This window comes from Heptranchias perlo, chromosome 37 (assembly GCF_035084215.1).
Source record: "Heptranchias perlo isolate sHepPer1 chromosome 37, sHepPer1.hap1, whole genome shotgun sequence".
NCBI lineage: Eukaryota > Metazoa > Chordata > Chondrichthyes > Hexanchiformes > Hexanchidae > Heptranchias > Heptranchias perlo.
This window is the reverse complement of record NC_090361.1, coordinates 11,228,416-11,243,907: the sequence shown is the minus strand read 5'-3', so window position 1 is coordinate 11,243,907 and position 15,492 is coordinate 11,228,416. Positions and strand designations below refer to the sequence as shown.

General features: G+C 41.5%; 1 protein-coding gene across 5 annotated transcripts in view; it reads right to left on the bottom strand.

Annotated features, from left to right (window-relative positions):
• brd4 (bromodomain containing 4) overlaps positions 1 to 15,492 on the bottom strand; it is a 160,299-nt gene that overhangs the window by 43,012 nt on the left and 101,795 nt on the right. For 4 of the 5 annotated variants that reach the window (XM_067973142.1, XM_067973143.1, XM_067973141.1 and 1 more), the window contains 3 exons: positions 13,510 to 13,727; positions 9,381 to 9,667; positions 2,750 to 2,869 (listed from right to left, as the gene is read on the bottom strand). In XM_067973142.1, the coding sequence (XP_067829243.1) occupies positions 2,750 to 2,869; positions 9,381 to 9,667; positions 13,510 to 13,727 (625 nt within the window). The remainder of the gene's footprint in view (positions 1 to 2,749; positions 2,870 to 9,380; positions 9,668 to 13,509; positions 13,728 to 15,492) is intronic. The other variant, XM_067973144.1, reaches the window with a different exon arrangement.

Here is a 15,492-nt window from a genome sequence, read left to right as displayed (position 1 = left end):
GTGTCTTTCCCCTAACTTTTCCTCAACCAATAACCATGGAGGAGTCACTGCAGGACATGAAATAAGGTACGCAGAACAGCAACACTGTCATGTGCCATAACAGATATCCTTAGAACTAAGGTTTAGCATACCAAGCTTTTTCTTAAATCCTTCACATCTTGTTCTAATTTTCTCCTTCTCTTAAAGGCTTACTGGAGTATGGTTCCAGCCACCCACCCACGAGTATTTTCTCCAAGCAGCCATTCTTCATGTTTGAGCATGAATGCAAAGGGTCAACAGATTATTCAACAGTGGGCCAAAACGTGATCCTCTCCTCACCCAATGTCTATGTGCACACACTTTGCGGCAGATGTGACTGGAAAGCGATCTGGAGCAGGAGCCCTCGCTGATTTCTAACCATATATAGCTCAGGGACAAGAAGCCAATTGTACAATTCTTATTGTCATTTAGGCTGAGATAAGGCAGCACAGGCCTGGAACTGAAGCTGGAAGGCAAGTGAAAACCTTACAGACTGCACCAAAAGCAGTCTTCAGGTACAAAAGCAAATCTCAAAAATTTCAATCACACAGACCATCAAGTTTCAATTTTGAGCTATAAATCATGCTTTTGAATTCCTTTTGGGATGGGGTAGAGGTGAAAGGGAAGACAGAAAATAGTTCTCTCTGCTCTATTGGGTAAAGGCAGTGCCTGGTGATTTGCTAATCCATGTGGACCACAGTTCCCAGGTTGGATTTCCAGTCTGCGCTGTTAGCTGGTTTCAGCCAGGTCAGCAGTTAGTGTACTACAATTTATCTGAGTGGCCCTGAGCTTAATGGGAGGAGGGGGAGATGAGAGAGGGAGGAAGTCAGCTGTGGTTTCAGCTCAGTATTGCATTCCAGTGAACTCTGATGGAACGTGGACACAGGGAGGGGGCAGGCCATACTCCAGTAGCTTGCCAATACATACTGGGTTCATACATTTAAAACTTGGGCGAGATGTCTTGGGCCCGCCAGTGCCTAGCTTAAGGGCGCTGCAGACTGTCAGTACCTTCAGGATATAGGGAAAAAGGGGATACAAAAGAAACAAGCTTGTGAAACTCAAATTATGCAACACCTCATGCTCTCGATTTTATTTCCTAAATGCCATAAATTACTCGGAATTTTGCAACACTGAAGCCTCCAGATAAGCTCCAGTTACCTAGGAAACCAGTCGCCTGATCTCACCAGTTCTACACAAACAAGCGTGTGATTCTGCAACACATGGCACAACAAGCTGCTATGTGGAATGCCTCAAACAGGCTTTAACCGGACAGCCCTATCTACAGAGGAGATAAATCGCAACCTTCAAAATGACGCCCAAATAAGTGAGTGCCTCTGTATTGCAGTGATAACTGGGAACAATGAGAACAGTCAGGAGTTTCATCAGCTTGTGACCAGCTATCTGCAGGGAGTGAAATATCCCCCAATCTTTTGGAATTCAGGAGTGGAGGATGAAAAACCTGCTCAGATACAACGCATCAGAGTTCACTGCCAAATACAGTTGGAACAATGGCTAGCTCACAGCTGAAAGACTCTATATGCACATTTTGGAAAGGTCTAAAAACAAATATCACAAAGACTTACAACATTCACCCTTTTAAACATGCAGTAGTGAGGTAACCATTAGCGGGAACAGCCCATTTTGCAGCCTTAGGCAGCTGTGTATAAATTGTACAATACTTTACAAAATCCCCAATCATGCAACACTGACCAAATGTACTGTAGTACAAACACTTCTAAAGTGCAAAAATTGAAAAAATACTATTTCAATTAAGGCAAATAATGCACTGTCCATACTAGGCTCAAGTTATTTTTTTTCTGGGAGCAGAGGGGGAAGAGAAGGGAGAGAAAGGAATACATTTTGTCAAGTTATGGGTTGTCACAGCATTGAGATTAGGACCCTTTTGGTACCAAATGCTCAAATCATTTGTTATTGGGTTCAGAGTGTATACCTTTCTCACAGGACTCATGGCCAGAAAAAAAGATGACTTTAATCCCATCAGTCTGGTCTGGACTCAAACTCGGATTGGTAATACTCTGATTCGGTGCATCACCAGTCCCCTGCTCTAATGTTAAATATTTTGTAAACAAATAATGCTAGATTAGCAGAGACCATTCATTTCAATTAATCGTTAGTGAGTTTCAGGAGCTACATTTTAACTCTGAGGAATGATCTGATTTGAAGGACCAGCACCTTTTCCTGAATTAGTGCAGATTGCTAATTATAGACAGAACATGGGACCCATGTAGACACATCTCTATTCAAAAATCACAATTTCAGAAAATTAAAACATCTTACCCTCTCCCTATAATTAAGTTGTTGAATTTTTAAAAAATTGTGCAACCCCATTAGCTGTAGTGCATAACCTGAATTGAACACATTTATTTATACCGCTTTCAGCTCATTAAGTCACAAATATTGACTAGGTATACCACCATACCTCTCAACTGCACTGTTTTAAGTCACCATGTCCCAACATGAAGCTGCACCTCTGAGAAAAGTAGCAGCAAAGTGCAACCAAGCAAAATCAGCTGATACGCCGATTCTACAGAAAGCCGCACTCCCTCCCCAAGCGCGAACCCGAATTCTGCCATTCAACACGTTGCAGTTTGAGAGGTATGTATACCACAAAATCAAGGCTAATACATATATGCACAAATTGATTTTAGCCTTGCTTCCCCCCAGCCTATTGCACCTAAGGATCTACTTCACAAGGTTGCACTACACCAACCTTTTCTGCCTGGTTTCTTCCCAGAGCTCAGCTGGCCGCTAACGTCATGTAACCTGGTATCCAGCTCACTCTTCGAGTCTAGCTGGAGGTCATCGTTCGATTTCCCTGGGACTTTTTTCACTGCAAACAGCATCACACAACAAGATTTGGACCAAACACTTTGGTACCGGTACACAGGTACAACACAGTGAATAAAATTACTCTAGTTTGGCACGTGGGATCAGATGCAAGGTTTCTGCAAATTTAAAAAGAAAAGAAAAGCAGCTGTAGGAAAACAAAAAAACCCATTCACAGTTTGTGACTGCTCTTGAAGGCCATTAATCTGAAGAGACTTTAGCAAATGTTTAGAAGCATGTGGATTCTGCAATAGTGAGGTCATGATAACACTTTTAATGACAGATTAAATCACTTTTTAAAAAAATGTATAAGAGAAGTAAGTAGACAGAGTATAGGGTTTGATTCACTGCCTCAGTGAGTTCCAATCTCAGTTGTGCTGCTGTAAAGAGCTGCACAGGCAAGACCAGGTCAGAGGGGAGAGAGAGAGAAAAAATTCATCCCTGGTCACTGTTGCACTGCTCCCTATAACTTACAAAGAGCAATAACCTCAAAAGTCGCTATAGTCAGCGCAGGCCCCAGGGATTCTGAGAAAACAGAAAATTTTAAATATCTTATGTGCTTCTGCCTTAAAAAAAAACCTTTGACCATTTCTCCCATGGTCTTTCCCGGGGCAAGAGGGTGGAACACAAGCCGCTCTAAAGCCTCTAAAACCACCACAAATAAGCAGCTACGCGAGCCAGAGATTTCCATGCTCTCTGAGGAAGTATTCAGTATTTCCCCACAGTGACATGGTTGGCATCATGAACTCAGCACAGTGAGTGATACAAGCCCCACCAAGTGGCATGACAGAAGTGATGTTTCAGTGCACCACCTGGTTTTGTTGGGTATTTTTTCTGTAGCCATCACAAACATGTTCAAGTACAGATGGCTTTGCACAAAGACAGGTTTAATATTACATCATGACATCGCTACTCTGCAAATAGCCAGTTTTGCAAAATTTTTTTAAATTAATTTTACTGGAAAAGTCTTGAATCAGGTTTAATATTAAAAAGGAAACAATGTACCTCTGAAAACCAGCTGTTGCTTTGACCCCTGGGTTAAGAAGCCACAATGACTTCATCGCTCCATCTGTGCGTGCCCATACACAAGTGGAATGAAAACAGAGCAGATCATTTTGACCGATGACCAGCCTCACATGCCCAATGTAAAAAGATGATCACTTTTACAAAGACTCAAGTGCAAATGTCTTCCAACAGAATGCGCATGCAACACTGAAGAACAAGTTACAGTGCTGTTGTGAACAGAAAACCACCCAGAACATGTACGGTTTGGAAACCTAACATAGAACCTATTCAGGTAGAGTGTAATGAGAGGCATTTTGTGTTAGCAATCATATATACTGTCTCAAAATCAATATTTTGCACTAATGGTAATCTAAGTGGCAGTCTACCTTATTTGTAAATACTGCAAAAAATTCTCATAAAAATGCATTTTTCTTTTTAACAGCATGAAGAGGTACTTTTTCTCAAGTACTGAGTTATGTACGGCAACTCCTTTCCCCCAACCCCATACACAAAAACTCTGTACATAATAACTGACTCACAAATGTGGATATCAATGGCCTTCAAAACAAAGAACACAATGATGGTTTGTAAGTGCAAGAATCAAATTTTGTGTTGAATCTTAAATGTTGAGTTTAAAAGTTGTGTTGGGGGAAGGGGAGAAAATACTGTGGCCTGGGAGCTGGAAGAAACCCCTAACCACAACCACTAATAGACTCAGATGTTCTGCGGTGTTGGCTGCCAAAAGAAAGAGCATGTGAATTCAGAGCCCAGTCACACAGCCTCTGTCAAATCATTGGCACAGAGAACACCAAATTACCAACCAGCTGGTCAGAGTTGCTCTATTTTCTCCCTACAGGGATATCATTTTTATTTTAAGCACTTGTCGCATGGGCAGTACCTTTCGACGTATAATGGAATGGCCTTGGTATTTGGGAATGTACAAAATGGAAACTGCCAAAATCAGAGCCAGTGAGTTGTCAAAGGATGCTGACCCACAAGAAACTTGCCAGTTCTATTTATTTCCCATTTCATATAAACTCCATATTTTATGAGGTTATTCAAATGGTGTCGTAGCCCATTAGATGATGGCAAAGATGTAATATGGTATGACGGTTTCAAAGAAAAATGGTGGGGGGGGGGGAAAAGAGGCGAAAAGGAAAAAGGTTAGTTTTTTCAGATTTAGCTTTCCTATTTGTTCATTTTACTTTAATCTAAGCATACAAAAACCTCCAGCCTAATTCCACAATCTCATCCTAAAGAATTTGAACTAATATTGAAAGCGGCAGTCAAGTCCAGATACTACACAATTTAGAAAAAAGACATTATTTCCTAAAAGTCATACAGCAAACGGTTATCTCAAGCCCACAGATGCAAGAGTAGCTCCCACTGTTCATGTGATTAACACTGTCCAAGTGCCATGTACATCATTACTAAAAGGTGTGTATATGTACTCCTGCCATGGCAATACATTTGGCATATCTGGAGCACCACCGTGTAGGTCTGGCTAAGACTCATCAGAAGTCAGCTCAACTGCAGCTGAATTGGGTGGGGAGCTGGCAAAAGGAAATGTTTACCTCTGAGGAACATGTAAATATATCAAAATATAATTGGTATACGTTTGTGACCAACCACAACACTGAATGGAAATCCAAGAGATTTAGTAACCTGAAATATTTTCCTCTGCACTAATATCCTTCTACCTGATGAGCACAAAAAAACCATTATAGGTGAACAATTGTTGAAAATTTGTTTTCCAAACTAACTGAACCTTAAATTTCCTGACAAAAAAGTGTGCCCAGAGTACCTAAAAACTAAATGGGAAATTAAAAGAAAATGGAATGTGTCTTGCAGATAGCTGCTGTAAGACTGAATTTTGTTTTAAACTGGTATTTGTCCAGATGCAGTTTTAGGAACAGATTTTACTCACTTCTATGGACTCAATGGGCTCATGATTCTAATAATCTCAAGAATTTTAAACCAGTAACCTCTAATCTGCAGTCAAACCGCAACAATGTTCCCAAAATTTCTGAGATTCATTAGTTGGTGACGACATACTCTGCAGCAGCAGGGACCGAAATTGCATTCGGCCCTGCACAATATCACAATCTGATTTCCCAGAGCCATGTGTTAGACCACAGAGAAAGTTTCCAATTCATTTCGGTGGGGTACAATTTTTCCACTGTTTAAAACAAAGTCACACCAGGATGAGGATCCTAAGATACCAATGCTTTGTAGTATACTGCAATAAAACATTCGACAGCATAAGCTAAACAAACCATAACTCCACAGAAGTAACTTGGCCATAAAACAGGTTGCAGTGAGGTCTACAGAAATTTGTTTGTGTGTCCAATTTTACAAAAAAATGCTTGCTCTGTTCTGGGGAGTTAGTAATTTCCATCTCTATTCCTGTTGATTGATATTTGATGCTATATTTTTCAATTAATTACTCCAGCTTGAAAATTAAGCTTAAGTATTTAGCAGATTCCATTGCAAATTTCCACTTAAAAAGCTAGTAAAGCATCTGAACACTACTACTTAACAACCAAGCATGAAGTCACGGAGAGCAATTTTCCCTGCATCAAGAGCACATTCGAACTAGTTTTCCACCGACTCTAATTACCTCTTCCCACCCTGCCCCATATCCTTCTATCCCAATGTTGTCCAACAGAAATCGTTGACTAGCCACAGGCATGGCTACAGTGTCACCATGTTAGCCACTTGCACTAATCTCAGTAGAAAATGCCTACTGAGATTAGTGCAAGGTACCTCACATGCATATTTACTTAAAACACCTGCCACCATTCAATGCGAAACTTAGCAGTACTTCTCTTTTGCAAAAGTTTGGAAATTCTAGCATAAATTTATCAGACACAGATTCTAGTATCTTTCCTACCACTGACGTTAAGCTAATTGGTTTATAGTTCCCTGGAATGGTTCTATCTCCCTTTTTGAAGATGGGAATTACATTTGCTGTTCGAAAGTCCTCTATTCCTTTATTCAATTTTTATATATAGAAACTGGTGCCTCTGCTATCTCCTCCCTAGTTTGAGTATCCACAGGTGCAATCCATCTGAATTGGAGGCTTTGTCTTGAAGTTTGGCGAGTATGTCTAATATCTCCTTTCTTTCCATCTCAACTCTTGTAATGTTCCTCTCGATTTCTACTACTGTTGTCATTTCCTCTTTTTTTAGTCTCTTCAGTGAAAACTGAGGCAAAGTATCCATTGGGTATCCCTGCCATTTCACCATCATCTCCTGTGAGTTTATCTTGCTCATCCCTTAGTGGCCCTAACCCTATCTTAATTCTCCTTTTGTTACTTATGTGCCAAGAGAATCCTTCACTGTTTTTCATTATATTCAATATTTTTGTTCCGTATTTTTTCTTTGCCTTCCTAATTGTCTTAACCTCTTTCTGAAGCTCCTCATATTCCCTTTTGTCACTCGCTCCTTAATTGTTTATGTACATGGCATATGCCTTTTTCTTTAGATTATCTGACTCTACTAGGGTCTCCCTAACCTCCTGACTTGTCAGTCACGGACTCCTCTTCCTGTACCTCTCTATGTGGTGCGACTGTGTACTGGAGAAAACTATCCAGATAGTCCTCTCCCTCCCTCAATGTCTCCATCTCGCTCTCCAGCTCAACGATTCTGAGCTGGAGGGACTCAAGTCAGACATTTCCTACAGGTGTGATCACCTGTGACAGTCTCACTGTCACAGGTGATCACACCTGTAGGAAATGTCTCCACAAATTCCGACATTCTGCAGCTCCGACACATTGCATGTGCTGCCATTATCTACTTTATATATTTATTTACTGTGCAGTTATTTACCTATTTCTAGTGATAATCATTTAGTATTAAAGGCAAATTAGTTAACAGATGGATTTAATTTGATTTCTATTAGTTACTGGCATTGTTCATTTTAGTTTATTTTACCTATTCCCTCTATTGGTGACATCAGTTTCTATTTAACTATTTACTTATAGCTAATAGGTAGATTTTTTTATTAATTCCTTTCTTTTTAAGTAAATTAGCCCTTTAATCTACTCCATAGTTAAATATGGTATGAAGAAATAATTGAACACTTAGCTTTGATTCTTCAGGCTCCGCCGCACCTCTGTCAGCTATGATGTAAATTTTTCAAATTCTTCCTCATGCTGTTTTAAATCCTCTCTCCGGGCCTTTTTTTGATGGGTGGAAGGGGGATGGGTGGGAAAAACAATCTAGTAATGGATTGCTGGGACTTTACAATGAAAAAGCCAGCAGCTGACTTATTAGTCAGCACTTCTAACTCGTGGTGACACCACAGGCAAATTCCTGGCCTTTGATTTGCCAAGTCTCGCTGTACAGAAATTAGGAAATGCGAGTGTCAGGGGAAAATCCCAGCATTTATCCATTCTGAAAAGCCAAGCTGACACTTGGGAGAGGAAAAATATCACCCTGCATTCCTGTTTCCAATTGCTATCAAAGCCCACTGCTGGAAAAGTGTGGTCATGGGGCTGGAAAAGGGGGGGAAAAAAAAAGCTTTGCTGTGACACTGCCACAGTTAAACAGACAGCGAACATGATGCCTCACACATGAAATGTCATTTTGGCAAGGCATGGGGCAACTTCTATGATGCATGATGCTGTAACGGAGCAGGAGTCAACCACTGCGGAGGGCAGGGGGGAGAAGGAAAAAAGGACCATTTTGGAAAAGAGTTAAAAAGCAACTTACAACATTACCCTTCACATTCATCATTAGACACAAAGGTGATTCTCCTGGGGGGGGGGGGGAGGTCATTTTTTTTTAAAGGAAGACTGTGACAACATGCTCAGTGGATTCAAATTGTCCACCATCAAGGAAGGTGACAGGAAATAGATTACATATGTCTAGTTACCAGTGCTACACACAAGGGATTGGAATTCAGTCCAGAAGGCCATTCCAAGAGGTCTTATACTGCTAGCACTAATTACTGAAACGTCATTAACAAGCCTCTATCAAGCTTTGCTTAAAAAACGCTCCTACTTCAATGTATTACAGCGAGCATAAAGACAGAAAATCTTTTCTCTTTCAGGTGCATCTTCAGCTTTTATTTCAGGCTTCTAGCATTTACAATTTTTATTCTTATTCTGAGCTAATAATTGGCCACTGTTTCAACAAACCAGTCTAGGCACAAATGCAGTGCCTTGTCACTCCATAGAATGGCAGTAACATGGCTAGGGCCCGGGGAAGAAACAAGCATCCAAGGAACAGTCACCCCAAGTTTGTCTTGTACACCACATAACAGCCGGCTTTCAGAGGTAATACTAGGAAAAGCCTAGAGGAAAAAAAAAGTTCCCTACATATCCTTGTAGTCTAGAAATAAGTGCGTGGCATGGGAAGTGAAGAATAGTTTTAGTAAAGAGAGGGAATGACATATTAAGGATGGCTTGTGTAGATTGTGCATCTGAATCAAATGTATGAATTTTTAGATCAATTTTATATAGTTAGTGATAATCAACCATTCTATCTGCTAGGGTTAGCTCTCACCTTGAGGTTTTCTCGCTTTTTTCCGTAAACATGATGTAACGTATCGTTCCAGCTCTCGCAACGTGGAGGGTTTTAACGTTTCAAAGTCTATTTCAATCTCGTCAGGGTTTGAGTTTCTCAGTGAGGGCTCACGGGACTGAATGATGTGAACTACTCGCCCCAATTTATCACCGGGAAGTTTGTTTATGTCCAGACTCAGCTGTCTCTTTTCCTCATAAGTCATCGGCTTGCATTTATCCTCCTCCTCAGAGTCGTAGGTAGGGCCAGGTTTGCTGTTCTTCAGATTCCTGATGAAGGAAAAGTGAGCAGAATTAAGACAAACATGGAAAGGTTGGTATAACTTGAAGGTTTGGGGTAAGAAAAGCTATGCAAACATTGCAGGCACGACTAGCATTGTCCACACATCTGCACAGAAAGAATTCACACATTTAGAACATACTTGAGAAACTTAAGGGAAGAATTAACACTTATGGTGCAGGACATTAAGAAAGTTGAACAAGAGTGAGAGATATGATGAGGTAAATCAAGGATTTTTTTTTTTTTTTTAAAAAGTGCAGCTTTTAGGAGAAAAGAAAAACAGAGGGTGGTAAAGAGTTCCACAAAGCAAGCAATTTAACAAAAAAAATGGCGCATCTCAGCCCAGACTCACTATTGCGACCTATTTAAAAATCAAGCAATGAAATAATTATGGTCAACATTTTTGGTTCTATTCTATCCATGCATCTTTTTAAATTTTTTTTTGATTCTAGAGTGGACAGAGATGAATCCTCGAGTGCTGCCCAACAGGGAGTACTGCCCGAGGAGAATGTATACATGTAGATAGTGAACTTATGAGTGCTTCAGAATGAACCATAAATTAACTCAGCTCCCTCAGTGCTAGGCTCAGTAACCCTTTCTCACCAGTACCTCCAAATGATATAATTACAACTGTCCAAACAACGCTAATCTAACACTTCACAACAATTTGTTTTTCTTCAAAGGCATGACAATCTCCATTTACAATAAAGGATATTCCACCCACTCGTATGGGTGGAAAGAAAAAAAAGACGAGTTTTTAAAAAAAAAATTAATTCTCGGATTCTAATTCTAATTGTGGGCGTCGCTAGCAAGGCTAACATTTATTGCCCATCCCTAGTTGCCCTTGAAAAGGTAGTGGTGAGCCTTCTCTCTGAACTGCTGCAGTTCATGTGGAGTTCCAGGATACTGGCCCAGCGATGATGAAGGAATGGCAATACACGTCCAAGTCTAGGTGGTGTGTGGCTTGGAGCGAAACTTGAAGGTGTTCCCATGTTCCTGCTGCTCTTGTCCTTCTAGGTGGTGGAGATCGCGGGTTTCGGAGGTGCTGTTGAAGCCTAGGTGAGTTGCTGCATTGCATCCCCTGGTAGTACATACTGCAGTCATGGTGCGCCGGTGGTAGAGGGAGTGGATATTCAAGGTGGTGGATGGGCTTTGACCTGGATAGCAGTGAACTTCTTGTGTTGTTGCAGCTGCACCCATTTCAGGCAAGTGCAGAGTATTCCATCACACTCATGACTTGTGCCTTGTAGGTGGTGGAGGGGCTTTGGGGAGGCAGGACATGAGTCACTCGCCGCACAATACCCAGCCTTTGACCTGCTCTAGTAGCCACTGTGTTCACGTGGCTGGTCCAGTTGAGTTGCTGGTCAATGGCGACCCTCAGGATGTTGATGGTGGAGGATTCGGCGATGGTGATGCCATGGGGAGGTGGCTGGACTCTAGTTGGAGATGGTCATTACCTGGCTTGTGTGGCACAAATGTTACTTGCCACTTATCAGCCCAAGCCTGGATGTTGTCCAGGCCATCCTGCATGAGAGCATGGACGCCTTCACTATCTGAGGAATTGAGAATGGAGCTAAACGCTAATCATAAGCGAACAGCCCCACTTCCGACCTTATGATGGAAGGAAGGTCATTGATGAACCAATTGAAGATAGTTGGGCCTAGGATTCTGCCCTGAGGTACTCCTGCAGCTGAGATGATTGGCCTCCAACAACCACAACCATCTTCCTTTGTGCTAGGTATGTCTCCAGCAGTATGGAGAGTTTTGCCCCTGATCCCCATTGACTTGTTTTACTAGGGCTCCTTGGTATCACACTGTTGAATACTGCCTTGATGTCAAGGGCAGTCACTCACCTCTGAAATTCAGCTCTTTTGTCCATGTTTGGACAACAGCTGTAAAGGTCTGGAGCTGAGTAGTCCTGGCATAACCCAAACTGAGCAACGATGAACAGGTTATTGGTGAGCAAGTGTCACTTCATAGCACTCCTTCCATCATTTTGCTGATGATTGAGAGTAGGTTGATGGGTTGGATTTGTCGTTTGTGTGGACAGGACATACCTGGGCAATTTTAAACATTGTCAGGTAGATGCCAGTGTTGTAGCTATAATGGAACAGCTCGAGTAGAATCACAGCTAGTCTAGAGCACAAATTTACAACAGTACAGCCAGGATCGTTGTCGGGACACGTAGCCTTTGCTATGTCCAGTGCATTCATCTGCTTGCTGATATCACGTGGAGTGCTGCCCCCTTCAAATCTTGATGTAGATCACTACCCTAGCTAGGTATCAAAGCTACAGACACACCTACTCTGGGTCATATGAATGTAAGTGAATTTCAAAGGTCGAATAGAATGTTATATACATCTGGAGCATCCCCCGAATATACCATGCAACCCCAGGAATCTAAATGGAGTTTCTTTCTGGAGGTACTGAATCTTACCATATTTGGTCAGAAATTGCAAGACTATTGAGTAATCCCTGGTGAGTTAAACAGTTTCTTCCTCCATCAAGAACCCTATATATTCCACCTATTTGATGACAGTGATACTGCCTTCATCAAGTTGATAAAAAATGCCTCCATGAAGCACACTGGAGGACAGCTGGAAGCCATGTGGTCCTCTGACTAAATTACCAGATTGAAGTCTGTCCCAACCACTTAATTTCCGGGAAATAGCAACATAGGCAAAGTATTCGTCTAAATAAACGGCTTTTTGTGTGTGTGTGTGTGTGTGTTTTCCCTGTCTTCACCTAACTTACCTCCAACCCTTCTATTTTCATCTTGGAAGATGCAATAAACCTCCAGAAGTTCTGAATCAAACCCTCCTGTTTCAGAGAAGCATGCCAATGTACCAGAGCTGGCACCACTACCAACAGCCACAGCTCTCTCCAGTTAAGTGATTAGTCTTTAAGTAGCTTGATTAGTAGCCTCTGCAGCCCTCCTGGTAGTTCTGGCATCAGTCCCTACATTGGTGTTGATTGCTATTCTCATAAGGATCCTCAAATTTGATCAAAAGGTTGGAGCGGAAAGAGAAAGAGAACTGTCATGCATTTCATTGGGTGTTGCTGGCCAAAGCTCCCTTACTCATCAGCAATGTCTATCAATTGGGAACACATTCTCCATCATTTCCAATGAATATGTAGCTGTTTTGACCAGGGCTGAAGTGAAGGTAACTCCACGGCAGCAACATCAGTCAATAATCCCAACATTGTAATCTCACAATAGGTATCAAAGTTGGTTGAGACCAGACCCATCAGAAAGCTTTATTGGATTTGTGACTTGAACTGCAGACAGTTCCAGCCCCAAGGGTCTGAAAACTTCCTCCCCAGACATAATTTGGCAGAATGTATCCTTGGATGGCTGCACCCACAAGCAACCGCAGCCTCGACCGCACCTGACTAGACTGTTGTGTCAAACTCCCATACTGAGGTTGGTACCAGTTTCATCGCCTTTGGGAGTCATGCACATCAGAAGGCAGCAAACACTGAACAGCAGGTACACCAGACGCCAAAACCTAAGACGGGTACACAACTGGTGCAATCCCAGGTGGCCGAAACAGACAGGAAATAGGCTGAAAACTGCAGGTTAATCTTTTCACAAAACTACAGGATGTTTTTCTACATCAGTAAGCTTTCAAAAAACTTGAATTCAGACCTAAAAGGACAGTATCCCTGGATGCTGTTCCCTGATACGAATTGGCAGAATAGCCTATTTGTAGGAGGAGACTGAAGCAGAAAACAGTGCATTGACAATATAGTTGCTAGACTGCAATTTAACTAACATCTGAAAAATTTTCCAAAATGTGTAAAGGGTTAACTTGCAAGGGAACAGATTTACCTGGTGTTTGCATTGTTCTTCTTTGATTTTTTTGGCTGTTGCTCCTTAGCTTTGCTCTTCTTCTTTTCCTCCACTTCCTCTTTCTTTTTATGCCTTTCCTTTTCTTTGTCCTTTTCCTTCTCTTTCTTTTTCTCTTCTTTCTTGTCTTTCTCCTTTTTCTTTGGTTTTGACAGTTGTGGTTGGGAAAGGGCAGCCAGCTGCTCATGTACCGCTTTCAACTGTATGACACAAAACAATGCTCGTCAGGCTTAATTGCAGTTTACTTGAGCAAATGTTGAACCCACGTGAAAATTTTGCATGCATTTGCCATAATATACAGCTGTTCTTTAGCCTTTATTTCCTCTGTTGATGGGTGCACGTCCACGCAAGATGCAGATCGAGGGGGCTGGGAAACTGTAATTTATTTTTGAACAATTTGTACTCTGACATTATCAAGCACTCCAAAGGTCAGGTATGACATAGATCAGATGCAATGCAGAGCACCTCCTACAATATCCTGTAATGCTCCCAATTACACATTACATTTATACAATGTAATCTCAAAAGTATTGGTCTATCATTTTCTCACAATCACAAGGCATGCAGAGAATACAATTTCCTCTTCACAAATTCTTCAACTCTTTACAGGAGACAAAGCAACAATGCTGCAACCCCCCAGCACTGTCTACCTACAGTCTGAAGCATTAGTTGAAAAATCCTGATTGCCTACTGTGTAATTTAATTCAGCAAACTTCACTTTTCAGACAACAGGATGAAAGCAGGTGATATCAATATCAATCTCTATAGCTCTCAGGGGTAACGTGGTGGTTCCTTTGGCTTTTCAGAACGGATGCAGTCAAGTCATTCTATGCTACTATGCAGCACATCTTCAATGTTAAAAATTGCAGAGTTTATTTATAAATCAAACTGTTGACAAGCACTCATGTCATCTGTCCTCCAGCTCTGGAGAAAACCAGCTACTAACATTGTAAATGGTTTCTCCCTTCATTGTCACAACTTGCCCTCTTCCCACGAGTCTGATCACTTAAAATTTAGGTTAGGCATCTAAATTAATAACCATCCAAGGTGGGGCACAGTCAAGTGGTTGACTGCAGTAGAGTACATTCTCGATTAAATGTATTCAGCCACTGGTACCGCAAGAATCAGGCTACAATTAAATGCCTGGACAAGTGGGAAGGTGGCAAAATGTCACCACCCACATAGAAAAATTCCAATGTTTCAAGATGGATTTCTCCACAAAGAGCAGCGTGCAGTTCAGAACGAGCAGAGGATTTGACCTTTGAGTAATTAGTCAAAATCCAGTATTCTCCGCTAACTTTTTAAAATCTTGAGTCACAAACTACCATTTATCAGCTCATTCCTGATTAAGTTCTACCAAGTGCTTATAGTCAAAAACCCAAGACAGCCAATTCAGAAAACATTTTAACCCATCCAAAGTTAACATGGTATGCCAGTATCTACACGTTCCAAAATAAAGGTCATTTCTAAATCGTTCTCCAGTAGAGAGTGAATGAAATCCAAATTTTGTCTGAATTCTGATCTCAAACCAGTCACTTAAGAAAGCAATTCTATCGGTGCTGGGTCCGCTGTTATTTGTTATTTATATTAATGATTTGGATGAGAATTTAGGAGGCATGGTTAGTAAGTTTGCAGATGACACCAAGATTGGTGGCATCGTTGACAGTGAAGAAGGTTATCTAGGATTGCAACGGGATCTTGATAAATTGGGCCAGTGGGCCGATGAATGGCAGATGGAGTTTAATTTAGATAAATGTGAGGTGATGCATTTTGGGAGATCGAATCGGGCCAGGACCTATTCCGTTAATGGTAGGGCGTTGGGGAGAGTTATCGAACAAAGAGATCTAGGAGTACAGGTTCATAGCTCCTTGAAAGTGGAGTCACAGGTGGATAGGGTGGTGAAGAAGGCATTCAGCTTGCTTGGTTTCATTGGTCAGAACATTGAATACAGGAGTTGGGATGTCT